The 12,575-nt window shown below is 57.1% G+C and overlaps 1 protein-coding gene across 9 annotated transcripts in view; it reads right to left on the bottom strand.

Moving 5' to 3' along the window:
* The window catches only part of CADM1 (cell adhesion molecule 1), a 124,574-nt gene extending 112,838 nt beyond the window's left edge, over positions 1-11,736 (bottom strand). For all 9 annotated transcript variants that reach the window (XM_065697024.1, XM_065697028.1, XM_065697030.1 and 6 more), the window contains exon 1: positions 11,585-11,736. In XM_065697024.1, coding sequence (XP_065553096.1) covers positions 11,585-11,702 — 118 coding nt within the window. In that variant the 5' untranslated portion in view covers positions 11,703-11,736. The remainder of the gene's footprint in view (positions 1-11,584) is intronic.
* Between the last annotated feature and the right edge of the window lie 839 nt (positions 11,737-12,575).

Genomic DNA, 12,575 nt, shown 5'->3' with positions numbered 1-12,575 from the left:
CTCAGGGACATGGTTTAGTGGTGGACGTGGCAGTGCTGCGTTAACGGTTGGACCTGATGATCTGAACAGTCTTCTCCAGCCTAAAGGATCCTGTGACTTTAAATTGCTGTATGCAAATCGTGCTAATGGAAAGGCATTTGTAAAATTCCAGTCAAACAGTCCATGAATATTGGAAAAATCCTGAAGTGCCAAGCTAAATGACAATTTTCAAAACACACTAAGGAAATCCGATCGTAACAAACCAGTCCCATGAAATACCATATCTATCATCAACTTTTTAATTACCAATTGATCAACATGTAGACAGTGTAATAGCTTTCAGCTTTTAATTACTGAACTATCAAAATTCCAACCAAAAAAGGAACCTCCAGAGATGAAACTGTAATGCTTGATTATTCATTGCTACATAATGAATGATTTGTTTTTAAACAAGATGTCAAGTTCCTCATGTAATCCATCTGGATGTGTGACTCCGCAGAGCTCACACTGCCCATACTAAGTACCAGGGTTCCTATTCTCCCAGCCCCAGGAGAGGAGATTTTTTTCTGCCTTTCCCCCCTTAAGGCAAAACAGTCCTGGACTGAGGGGCTGCAAGGAAACAGACTGCCAAACCCTGCTCAAACACAGACAAACCAGCCCGTCTCCCACCGAGGGGGCAGGCTTCGCCTGGCAGGGAATGGATGCTCCTTCCAACTCATCTGTGCTCCGGAGGAGGCAGCTCTAGAGCCAGGAACACCCCCCCCAGGCAGCGGGCAGGAAGCACTGCTTCCCAGTTCACGCATACAGCACTGCTAAGAAGGAACAGCGCAGGAGAACTGGGATGCAGCTCCAGGTTCTCCCGCACAGCCCAAGCCACAGCGAGACACGCGGGACTTTAAATGTTCGCATTGCATGGAAAAGTGCATTGGGGCAGGGAAAGACTTCCTACCCATGCCCTAAACCCAGCATCCCTGGCTAGGCAGCTAGGGACCGGCTGCACCGCCACCCACTGCCTTGCCAATTACAAACTCTGACTATGCCAGGCCATGGAAATTCCACATTGCTGCACAACCAGTCAGGTCTATGCCTTCCCTCCGCACTGCACACAACCTGCTTCTCCTCCCTGGGTGTTCTTTAACATCACCACCATTCCCACCTTACATGACCTCAAAACCTCAAATTAGACCCCCCAACATCTTTGCTTCCATTGGTGGAATGCTCAAGAAGCAAGGATTGTTCGAAACATAAAGCCCTGCCTTAAGGCTGCAGAGAGCCCTCTGCAATCCACACCCCCAGGGAGGATTTTGCCAAATCCCGGCTTTTTGCATTTGGAGAGATGTTTCCCAGAAATATTCCTTTGACACGTACGGGATGCAGGTAGGTCCGTAAAGCATCCTGCAGATGATGCTCTTCAACAACGGCAGCTCAAGCAGAGCAGTTAGGCAATTATGGAGCTAACAGTAAATAATGCCTCAGGTCCTTCCACCCCAGTGCCCCCAACCAACATTACTCACCCCAAGCCCCCGTGTACAACCTCACAGATGCTTCCTACATGCATTGTCCCAGAAAACCCTACTCCACAGTGGCATCTGCTCCCACAGAACACAGGAACCTCGTGGTTTTCCCCCGTTACGGGCTCGGAACCCCAGCTGCAGCACACAATACCCGGCCACGCTTCCCCCATGTAATAAATACCCCAATTCCAGCCACATCTTGGGCTTCATTTCCACATGGAAACCACAGGCTCGTCGCACGCGCTTCCCTCGGGAAGCTGCTGGTATGCAGAGCTTGTCGAGATTTTCACATAAGAAATTCAGTAATCAGTCCAGTAGCTGTAAGCACTTATGACAACAATATCTATCAACACTTACCATATTTACAACTAAATCATGTAAATACAAGTCAGCTCTCCCCTGCATGCTGATAATCCGGACAAACGAAGGCTGAAAAAAGCCACTCCAGGAGGAGACTGAGCATACAAAAGCACCTACAGCAAGAAACAAGAACCGACGGTGCTCCGAAACTGCTGAAGGCAACAGGAAACCAGGGCTCCCTGCCCCGGCCCACAGCAGCCAGAGCCCAGGCACAAGGGCTGCTCAGAGCACGGCTTCTCTTCTGCAGGATCCATGTATTCCCCAGGGCAAGGAGGACAAGTTGCTTCAATACCTATCTGGAGCACTCCACTCTCCATCTGCCTTTGAATCCCTCATAAATCCCAGGAACCAATTTAAAATGAAAAGATACCAATTTCAGAGGCGCTTTTCACCCCCTAAGACATTCCGCTTTATTATGCTTATTAAAGTGACAAAAATGACTCTCTAGCTGGTTCATTCAAATGCAACTTCTCCAGAGGTTTAGTGAGCAATTTCCGAGACCTTCATAACGGAAAAGTTATTCTGTGAGGAATCTGATTTTTTGCCACAACAAAAACACCACGTTATTAAAACCTCCACATCGGATTGGGCTGCATCTTTAATGGACATGGATTTCTTAAAGACACTTTATCTATGGCAAAGAGGACCTGCTTTTCCAAAGCCTTCCCCAGTGAATTCGGTGACGTTCTGCAGTGCAATGATCATCCTTTGGGCAGTGAAACCCAGGAGAAGCAGGAACAATCCACACCGTTTCTCACCAACGTCCCCCTTGTCTGCGCACGCCCACCCATGTCCCCATTAATTCCGGTGTGGAATCCTCTCATCCCTACGAGCGGCGGACGCCCACTCCATCAGGCAGTCTACTGGGCTCTCCAGAGGAAGAGCCAGATGCCCAGCCTTAAAATAGCTTACTAATCCTTATTTATTTACCATGGGATAATTCAAGCTACTCCCTGCATGAGGATGGGATTTATACACAACATTGGAGAGAGGGTGGCAGAGCGAGGTACCTGCAACACAGTGAACCCCAGCCCCTGTTATCACCCAGGGCAGCCCTGCCCATCACAGCAAACCAAGGCACATCAAAGACCCTTCAAAGGGGCTCTCCTGCTGCTGTGATAGATTTGGGGCACACGGTACACGCGTGGTGGGCTGTCAGTACAGCGGGTAGCCCATGAGGTGCTTGTCCTGGCAAAGAACGAAAGGAAAAGCCATTCTATAGGAAACATCGAAATCTTACTTAAGGAGAGCTCTCACTAAGGACAACCTGCCCCATCTCAGACAGGAATGAGATCAACAGTGCTACCCGACCTCAACATCCCTCCCAGAAACGATGACAGCTTTAGCTGACAAGCCACAGGCACCTTCCAGAGCTGCACTCTACATACATCACGTTGGGTTATCGTTTGAGATCCAGTTTAGCAAAGAGAGCCTGGAGGGGACAGTCATCCTATACCGGTGCATCTGAAATTCTCCAGAGTGATTTAAGAGCTCCACCACTGGTTTTGCTATAAACCCTCTGTTTACAAGGCTCTATATAGTCTTACATAGCAATAAGGGATTTGCCTCCAAGTGTTTCCTTCATTTCTTGCCTACAAGCTTCTCCCCCTTTTCCCTGAAGATGTCCAAAGGGAGCAGTGTTAACCTCCCGTCTATCCCGCTTTAATCTGTGCTCTTCCCAAGAGAAGACACCACTGCACTGCACATGCTGCAGCAGCGATTCCTGCCAGTTATGGATTCGGGGAGAGTTGATTAAACGTGGACCTTTTGCTAAAGATTCTATGGAACGATTAAGAGCAGAAGACCTTTAAATCGAACAAGAAGCTGTTAATGTGGACGGAGCTCAAACACCTCAGCGTGGGAGTCCCTCTCAGGAGCTCTGCCTACCAGGTTAATGAGCAGTGTCTCTGTCAGAGCCACTTGTAGACCAGAAGCTGAGCAACGAGGAGGGAAAGCGGTCCTTAACTGCGATAAGACGGCAGGAAAAGCGGGCGCATACAGTGACCCCAGAGACACGGTCTCTTAACGACACAGCACAGGTCTTCATTTTGAGCAGCCAGTAAACTGCTGGAAAATGGAGGTCAGAAGCGAGAAGCGAAGTCACAAAGGAGAAATTACACTCAGGGCTTACACACCGATGAGAATCGCCCGCGCATCCACGCTCCAGCGGCGATCGCAGGCAAGAAGCAGGAGCACGTTCCATGGGTCCTGCCTCATCCCTACCAGGAGTCTGCGCAGGCATCGCAAGGGAGAGGGACCTGACCAACGCCTGGCTCCAGGGCTGGGATCTACCTTCCCCTTCACCCACCAGCAGGCACCGAGGACGGGCATCCTGTGCTGCAGTCTGACAGTGAGTACCACAGGGAATACCGGCTGGATCAGCTGCTGGGGAAAACGGCACCCTCCACCCATCAGCTCCGTCCCAGCCCCCCTTGGGCAGCACGTGCAAAGGAACCGTGCGGAGCTCCTCCGGGCCCTGTGCAGCATGGAATAAACCAGGGTGGCAAGAACACGACTGTGCCGGGGAGCTGCTGTGAGGCCGACCTAGATTCTGCCCGGCACCATCAGAGCGCTTCACGTGGCAAGCAGGGCTTCCAACTCCTGCTGTGCCCATCCGAGCAAGCAGGCTGGCTCCCAGCAGCACTCCTGAGCCCGCCGGACCACGCTGACGCTCGCTCCATGACAAGCGCGCACGGGTTTGGTGTGTGTCAACCAGCTCTCACCCAGCGCCACAAAGCCCAGTCACCGGCAGTCAGTGATAAAACCAGCGCTGCTCCGGACCTTCGCATCAAGCAACATCAAGTTATCCAAAAGCCTTCCCTGAGTCAGGCAGCGTCCTGGGTTCAGTGTCCCGGGTTTAAACCACGACAGGCAGGAAGAGCAATCCAGGCAGGAATGTCTTTAAAGGGCCGCTGACACCTAAAGCAAGGCAGCAACACCTGCTTGTTAAATAGAGCCCATGCGGCGCATGGCAGTGCCTCCCCTCGAGTCAGCTCAAAAGAGCAGCTTCCTTTACACAGAGCAGGGAAAGCAGGAGGGGCAGCCCTGCGGAGCCTCCCTGCTCCTGCTGAGCTGCTAATAGCATGACCTACCTCCACATCAGCCAAGGTAATGGTATCAATAAGGCAAGTGGTAGGAGGACAGATACCTCAAATCATGTTTTCAAGCAAAACAGCTTCAAATGCAAATCCACACCAAACCAGGCTACAGGCACCGTTCTCTAAATGCAAACATTTCAGGTTTCACTACAAAAACCCCGATCAGAATTATCTGCCCGACCTCATAGCCTGTCTCCATGGAGCAGTACAGGGCTTGGGTTTGCCCTGTATGCTTGAGCAGCTTGGGCTTGTCCAACTGCATCGCTGTCCTAACAAACCCCTCTCCTGAAGCAGTGATGCAAAAGACACTGTGAGCACCTTTCAGAGCAGTCCTGAGCACAACAGTCCCCCCCTGAGCACAAAAGTCCTCCCTGAGCACAAGCCATCTCACCATGACATCCAGCATCGCTTTCTGCTTGAGGAGAATAAAGAAACCGGTGCTCCCATTCTCCTACAAACCTCAGCCAAGTGAGCTAATCCACGCCAAATGCCTGAGCAAACACCACTGTGCAACCAAAGGCACTAAAGCTTCACAACCATGCAGGGAGGTGGCTGTTCTGACACCGCAGAGCAACCACACAGGACTGGGGTTATGCCCAGCTGGGGTCTCCAGCCAGCATGGAGACAAGCCATGTGAAGAGGAGAAGTCTTTGCCGCCCAGCCATGAACCACAGCCGGCAGCTCTCAACCCAGCCATACAGTCTCAACACCTTCAATGGACCAAAGGCAGCCGTTGCCCCAGAGCAATCCCATTCCACGCCAGGGCAGCAAGGAAGGGAACAGCTTCCAGGAAGCCCCGGTGCCTTGTCTAGGTCACAGGAGCATCAGCATCCCAGAGGAGCATTGCAGAGATAAAACACACAAGGTGAGAGCATGCTCCTTGCAACCAGAGTTAAGGATGAGCATCCCTCTGCTCGGATACAGAACAAGGGCTGGGAGGGCACAAGGCTCCTTCAGCTTTGAGCACTAGCCTGGAGGCTACACGTTAACGCTCAGCTGCCAAAGGAAGTTTTCTTCCTAGCCCAGTTTCAGCAGAGCCCTACTTTGCTGCAACCCCAGCTCCAGAGCTTAACATCCCTAATATTGAAGAGTGCTCTGCGAGGGAAGCTGCCAGGCAGCCTCATTTAAAAACAGAAAAGCGGCAACAAGCAGTTTCTCATGCTTGATCCGATTACTCTGATCTCTCTTTTGATGCTGCAGACTCAGACTCGTATTTCTATTACTGCACGGGGGGAGCAGGGGAATGTCACTGCGCTGCTTCATATTTCTTTCTTGCCTGTCACACTTTGGAGAAGGGATATGCACTGCAAAGGGCTAGAATGAAGTGGCTGCTCTTGGACCTCTCTCGCTGCAGCCTGCCAAGTCCCAGCTTGGTCTCATGCTCTCCGGGAAAAGCTCACGGGATGCACAGCATTACTGCTCTAACAAAAAGGAGTGCTTCCACATCAGCCTTTGAGGTATCTCGGGTCCAAGCTGAAGAGAGCCGAGGTGTTTTGGGCGAGCACTGAAGCACACCTTTGTGAGTGGCATCCACCACTGCCAGAGCCCACCCAGAGACCCACCGATGGCTTGGGGAACACAATGACATTTCCATTCTGCAAGCAGACCTTTGAAGAGATTATAAATCACAGTCAAGCGCTTACTAATGCTGCTAAAAAAGGACACGGCGAGACCAGAGATTCATGTGCTGCTGTAACCTGAACCCAGGGTGTTACATACCCAACGCTTGTCAAGCCCAAGGACAACTTCTGGAGGCGATGCCGGCCCTGCGGGCATCCTTGGCTCCCACAGCCTCATTCACATTCCCCTGCTCCTCACCGTGCCCCATTGCTCCCACTGCTTAGCCAAGGACCCCTGAGAACACACAAGTGCCACCGTTCTGCCCTCCTAGTAAAGGAACAAGCCAGCAACGTCAGTGCTCAGGGCAAGCTTCACAGCCGGCCCCGGCAGAAGCACTGAGGCTCCAACGCAACCGTTTCCCACCGGCAGACAGAGCCCTGGGTTTGAGAAAGTGCCCACTGTCACGCACTGCTAAGAGCCCGTTTTCCCTTCAGTGTTTAGAGGTGAAAATGCCAACCCAAACCCATCAAAAACCTGCCAGAACACAGCACCTATCGCGTGCGACCATCGCCAAGTGGGCAACACCGCGAAGGTGCCAGCCATTCCAGTGACAAAACCCAGCCTGAAGATCAAACCGAAAGAGATGCCTCAGTTAAGCCACAGCCTGCAAAAGTTCTGTGTTTCTGAGCAGAGATATGCTTAAGCATCGCTTTGATCCTTTATACTGGCGTCTTAATGGGGACTCAACTCTCCTGATAAGAATCACCTTGAGAGTTCAGTACAGTCAGAATGTTTTTAATACCCAAGTTCTTAAACCTCGGATCACAACAGATTAAAACCAACCCATAGGCGAAACCAGCACGCTGGCCCAGCCCCACCAAGCAATGTCACTGATTGAAAATAACCGGGTGTGCAGGCCAAGGGAAGTTCTTAAATAGAACAAGAAAGCCACTGACCACATGCAGTGGGGTGGGGGGGGGCTCCCTAAGCACCTAACCCAGTGCCACAAGACTTAAGGCAAGAACCTGATGTGCCACAGGGCAGCAAAACCGACAAGTTCAACAGGCAGCAAATACACCAGGGAGGAGGAGAACTGTTCTTATAGGGAAAAAAGCCAAGAGAAACCTTGCAGGAGCTCGCCTGGCCCACACCCCTCCAGCTGGGGCTCCTCCTGCCCTTGCAGATTAGAAGCTGCAGTATCTAAATGCAGCCGGTGGCTTGGCCACAAACGCCAGCTCGTCTCGGCACGGCACGGCCACCATGCTCCACCACGCACCCCAGCCAGCGGCTTGGGTTCAAGTACCAGAGCTTCGATGGAAGCCTCGTGGCACTCCCCTCCACAAAGACCAGCCACAGGGGCAAACATCCCCTATCCCAGCAGCACGCTCCCTCGACGCCGGGCACGCCGCAGCATCCCAGCCCGCGCTGGCCAACCTTCAAAGCGTTCCGTGGTGGGGCTCCCCATTCACCACAGCAGCAGCTGCGAGCTCGGCGCGCAATTACAGCCCAGCAAAGCAGCTGATCTGAGCAGCCCAAACATGAACACACCACCCGTAATTACACCATCCCACCTCGGGTCTCTCCCCCACCGCCCGTCTCCAAGCAGAGCCTCTTTATTTAGCGCTGGTGGGTTTGCACCACCAGGGAACAGCGCACGATGCTCCCCAGAGAAGCAGACACGACTCTCAGCTTGGGCTGGGTTGATTTTTACCACGTAGCATCCAGTTTCTCCGCAGAGATACCGGCTGCGTGTCCAGCTTTGCCTGTGCTCTTCAACCACTGCATAAGTATTTACTTACTGGCCGAATTCCAGCTCCAGTGAATGCTGCAGGCTTCCCGCCCGCGCCACGCTCGCAGCCCCTGGAGCCTGCTAAAATCCCATCTCCCTGCACCACGGAACGCTGCTTAACTTTGGATAGAGAAGGGAGCCCCTGCGTTCCAGACAGAAGTACTGCCAGGTGCTGTCGGAAACCACAAGAGGAACAGGTTGGCAAAACCCCGTTGAGAAGTGTGACAATAATCCCTGGGAAAACAGGCATTACACAGAAGCATCCAGAAAAATCTGCTTATTTGCAGTATGAGAAAGGGGTTTTTTTCGAGCACACACATCCTTGGGAGCATTTAATGGTCCATTTAAACAGAGGGCACATCCAGGCTGAACGAAACGTTTCATTCCGATGGCCGCAGGGAGACGCAGGGTTAAAGATGTGACCCATTTTCAGTGCAGCCATAGGGCAGGGACCACGGCCAACTGAAGGCACCCACCTTTAGTCCCAGCCTGGCCGGAGGACAGCACGCCAAGCCACCGGGGTGACGGAGCCAGAGCTGTTTGGTTACGAACCCGCCTGTATTTACACACCGGGAAAGACAGGGAAAGGCAAACAAAGAGAACAGCAAGCAGCCGCTGATAAACCCGCGGGTCCCCAAGGAGCTCAGCTCTTCCTGGCCCCCGCACACAGCCCCTTCTGCCAGACACACAGCAGAGGAACAGCCCATGGCCAGCAAGCATCGAGGGCGGCCACCGAGCCAAAAGGGCTGGCAACCACCCCGGCTCCGTGCAGAGCTGTCTCCCAGTCATCCCATCCCCGGGAGCCTCCTTGGCACTGGTTTCCAAGCCAGATTGCCACGCTCATAAACCTGCGCTCAACTACCTACATGCAAGACAAATGAGTCCAAGCTGCAACCCAGATGGATCCCTGTATTCACCAGCCCCTGCCTCGCCGCGCTCCTTCGGCGCTGCGGTGCAGGCAGAACGCAACCCTGTGTGTCAACACCGGAGCTCGGCACGCCAGGAACCCGGCACACAAAGGAAACTGCTCCGTGTTTCAAAGGTGCCTGGCAGGACACAGCCACAGCAGGAGCCCTCCCTGCCTCCAAGGGGGTCCTAGTCCGGGCACAGGGCTGGGGTGATGTCGGTGGATGCAGAGCCTGTGCCGTGGCTGGGCTGCAGCGCGGTGCCGGTGCCGCCTCCCAACGCCTCCCGTGGCCTTGGCTGAGAAGTTGTTGTTTCTGGAGTGCTGCGCTGCTGCTCCGCACCGTCAGGAGGATGCTGCGTTCCACCCGGCGCTGCCCGCCTCTCCGTGGTAGCCGAAATCGCTCCTCAGCCCTCTCCCTCCTTTGCAGAAGCGTTGTGAAGTTTAATTAACTGCAAAGCATCGAGACCCGATAGAAAAGCGCCGCAAAAAGGCACAGATCCACCTTGAGTTACCGGTTTAGCTTAAGCTGAGTCCAAGCGCTGCCTGTTGCCATTGCCAGTGAACACGGGTGGCAAAGCCACCACGACCCGCTCCGGACCTCGCAGTGGGGATACGGCGCTAGCACTGTTGTGCCTCGGGTAGAGCCCTTATAGGAGACGCGGTGACAGCGCTGCAATCAGCGCCAGGCGTGACTGCCACGGCGCTCGTTTTGTCTTCCGAGCCCACGGGAGCTCACAAATCACAGCTTCGAAACGGGGGGACTAAAAACAACAACAGAACGTCGCGCGAAGGCAGCTCTGTCTGCACGGCGTCAAAGCAGGAGCTCCAGGGTTTTATCCTGTGATCCACAGCGGAGCACCATGAGCACAGGAGAGGCATCTTCCCCCGGGAGCATCGCGATCCCAATTCACCACTGGAAAAGCCCCGGCACAAGTCGGGCGCAGCCGTCTGCAGCGGCATCCAGCCCTGCTTTTGTTCCTCTCAAGCTGCCGCGCTGCTCCGTGCCGTGCTGCCGTGCCGTTAGCCAGGCGGCCATCGCAGGCACCAGCCTGGAGTTAAAACTGCTCTTAGGAAAGGATTCGGAATGGGAGGCGAGGCATTAATAGGGTCAGACAGCAAAACAAAGCACGGAGGTGGCTGTCCTGCAACAGGGCTTTTGTTTTTATTGGGGCATCTCGCAGCAGCAGGTCTCCAGGTCGAACCCGTGGGAAACTGAAGACACACCGAGCTAAAGCAAAGGCAACTTCCCCAGAAAGCACCTTGCCACCAAGTATCTCCCTGGAAAACTAGGAGGAGAACACAGCAACTACGTAAACATCTGGGCGTCTGCCGCTAGGTGCCAGCGAGCAGCACCGAAGCGACGCGAGTGCTTCCCTGCGCGGTGGAAGGAGCTGATCCCGATGGCTGGTGTCCATCCATCCATCCATCGCTCCTGGTTGCCCTGCACGGGAGCTCCAGGCTGCGGAACGGCCGGGTTCGGAGAACAGAGCCACCCCTCAGCACTTCCGAGACCAGGGAAGGAGTCGTTTCCATCACTGGAGCCAGCCTTGGGCAGAAGCCCCGGCTGGAGGATGCGGATCTCTCGCAGAGAGGGAATGGGATAAGAACGACACCGGCTTTATCCCACCCCCCCCCCCCCCGCCCCAATCCCACCAGACAGGCCAGCGGGGAAGCCCGGGAGAGCGCGTACGACACGGCTGTGAATAAAGCTCTTTGTTCGGCCAAGCTGCCTGCTCCTTTATCCCCCGTTCTGCCATTAGCGAACCGCTGCAGCCCACTCAATGGCCCTCTTGTTCCTTCCCCTGCGTCCCGGGCGAACGACGCCCGGCGCTCCGGCCGCGGGAGGCACTGAAGGGAGCCTTGTGCCTCCCCGGGGACACGCTGCCCACGCAAAGCGCCGCCACGGGGGCCGCTGCCACCGGAGCCTCGGCCACAAGCCCGGGTCCCTCCCGCGGCTCCCCGGCTCAGCGCCACCGGCCGGGAGCGGGGGCACTGGGCGGCCGCGGAGGCTCCGGGTTGCGCTCCCCAGGACGCGGGGAGCGCCGCTGCCGCCCGCTTCGCCCGAAGCCCCCGCGGAGGGCGGCGCCGGCGCTGCCGGGCGAGGGACGGGGAAGCGCCCCGCGAGGCGCGCTCGGATTCCAACAGGTTCCGCGCCGCGCGGAGCAGCCGCTGCCCCCCCCGCGCAGTCAGCGCCCAACTGCCAGGCCGCCGGCGCGCCGAGGGGCGCGGGGAGAGCCGCCTCCATGGCAACCGCCCGCCCGCGCCGCCCCGACACGCGCGGCTGAGCCCCGGGGACCGCGCCGGGGCCCGGCCCGGACCGCGCGGCTCCTGCGCCCGCCGCGCTCCCCCCGCGGAGCCCCCGCGGGCCGGGCCGTACCTGTGCGGATGAGGGCGGCGGCGGCGAGGAGCAGCAGCAGCAGCAGCGGCGGCGGCGGCGGCGGCAGGAGGAGGCCGGGCGCGGGGCCCGCGGCGCTGCGCTGGGCGCGACCCGCCATGTCCGGCACCGGCTCCGCTCTGCCCGCGCGCCGGCACCGCCGACCGCGCGACACCGTAATGAGATGCGTGCGCGTCACCGCGGGGCGGGCACCGGGGCGCGCCACGCCCCCCCCCCGGTACCCACCGCCCCCCCCCCCCCCCCCGCCCTGCGCGCCCGGGGCCGGGGGCAAAGTGCGGCGCTCGCAACGGGGGCGCGCCCCGGGATGCGGGCTCCCGGCGAGCGGGGGGCGCTGGGACCCCGCGAGCGCGGTGCGGGGCAGCGGGAGGGAGCCGGGCCCCGGACAACGGAGCCCGCACCTGAACGAACCCCGCGCCCCGCGCCCCTCCGCGGCTCCCGGACAGAGCACCCGGCCGCAGCCCTGCTCCCGCCCGCGCCCCGCGATCCCGGCCCGGCCCCGCCGCTGTCCTCGCCCCCCCCGAGCATCCCGGGCCGCTGGAGGCGGTGTTGAGCCTTCCCCGGCTCCGGGGGAGCCCGGTCACCCCCCGGCGGAGGGCCCCGGCAGCGGCGGCGGGGGCTGAGCAGCAGCCCCGTGAAACTGCGCCTTCCTGCGGGGTTTTCACCCTGAAACCGAGGGGGTGGGCAGCAAACCGCCAAAATACCGGCCACGCGTTGATCAGGGCAGAGCAGAGCGCCCGGTCCCTGCACGCCCACCGTGCCAGGAGGGACCAGGTCCTCCCACCGCGCACGACACCCAGAGCACCAGGGCCTCCACCAGCAGCACGAGTCGGGGAAGGCAGAGGGTGCCACTGTTGCCTCCGCTACTCATTAGGTTCGGAGGCAGCGAGATGTCAGCTCGACTTTGTCACCCAAAGGCTGGAACCACCGGGGGCGACCGCTGAGTCACAGCGTGGGGTTGGGAAGAGCTTTCACA

The sequence above is a fragment of the Lathamus discolor genome, chromosome 17 (genome assembly GCF_037157495.1).
Source record: "Lathamus discolor isolate bLatDis1 chromosome 17, bLatDis1.hap1, whole genome shotgun sequence".
NCBI classification, from domain to species: Eukaryota; Metazoa; Chordata; class Aves; order Psittaciformes; family Psittacidae; genus Lathamus; species Lathamus discolor.
Note: the sequence above shows the minus strand (reverse complement) of the source record. Positions and strands in the feature narration are given on the sequence as shown.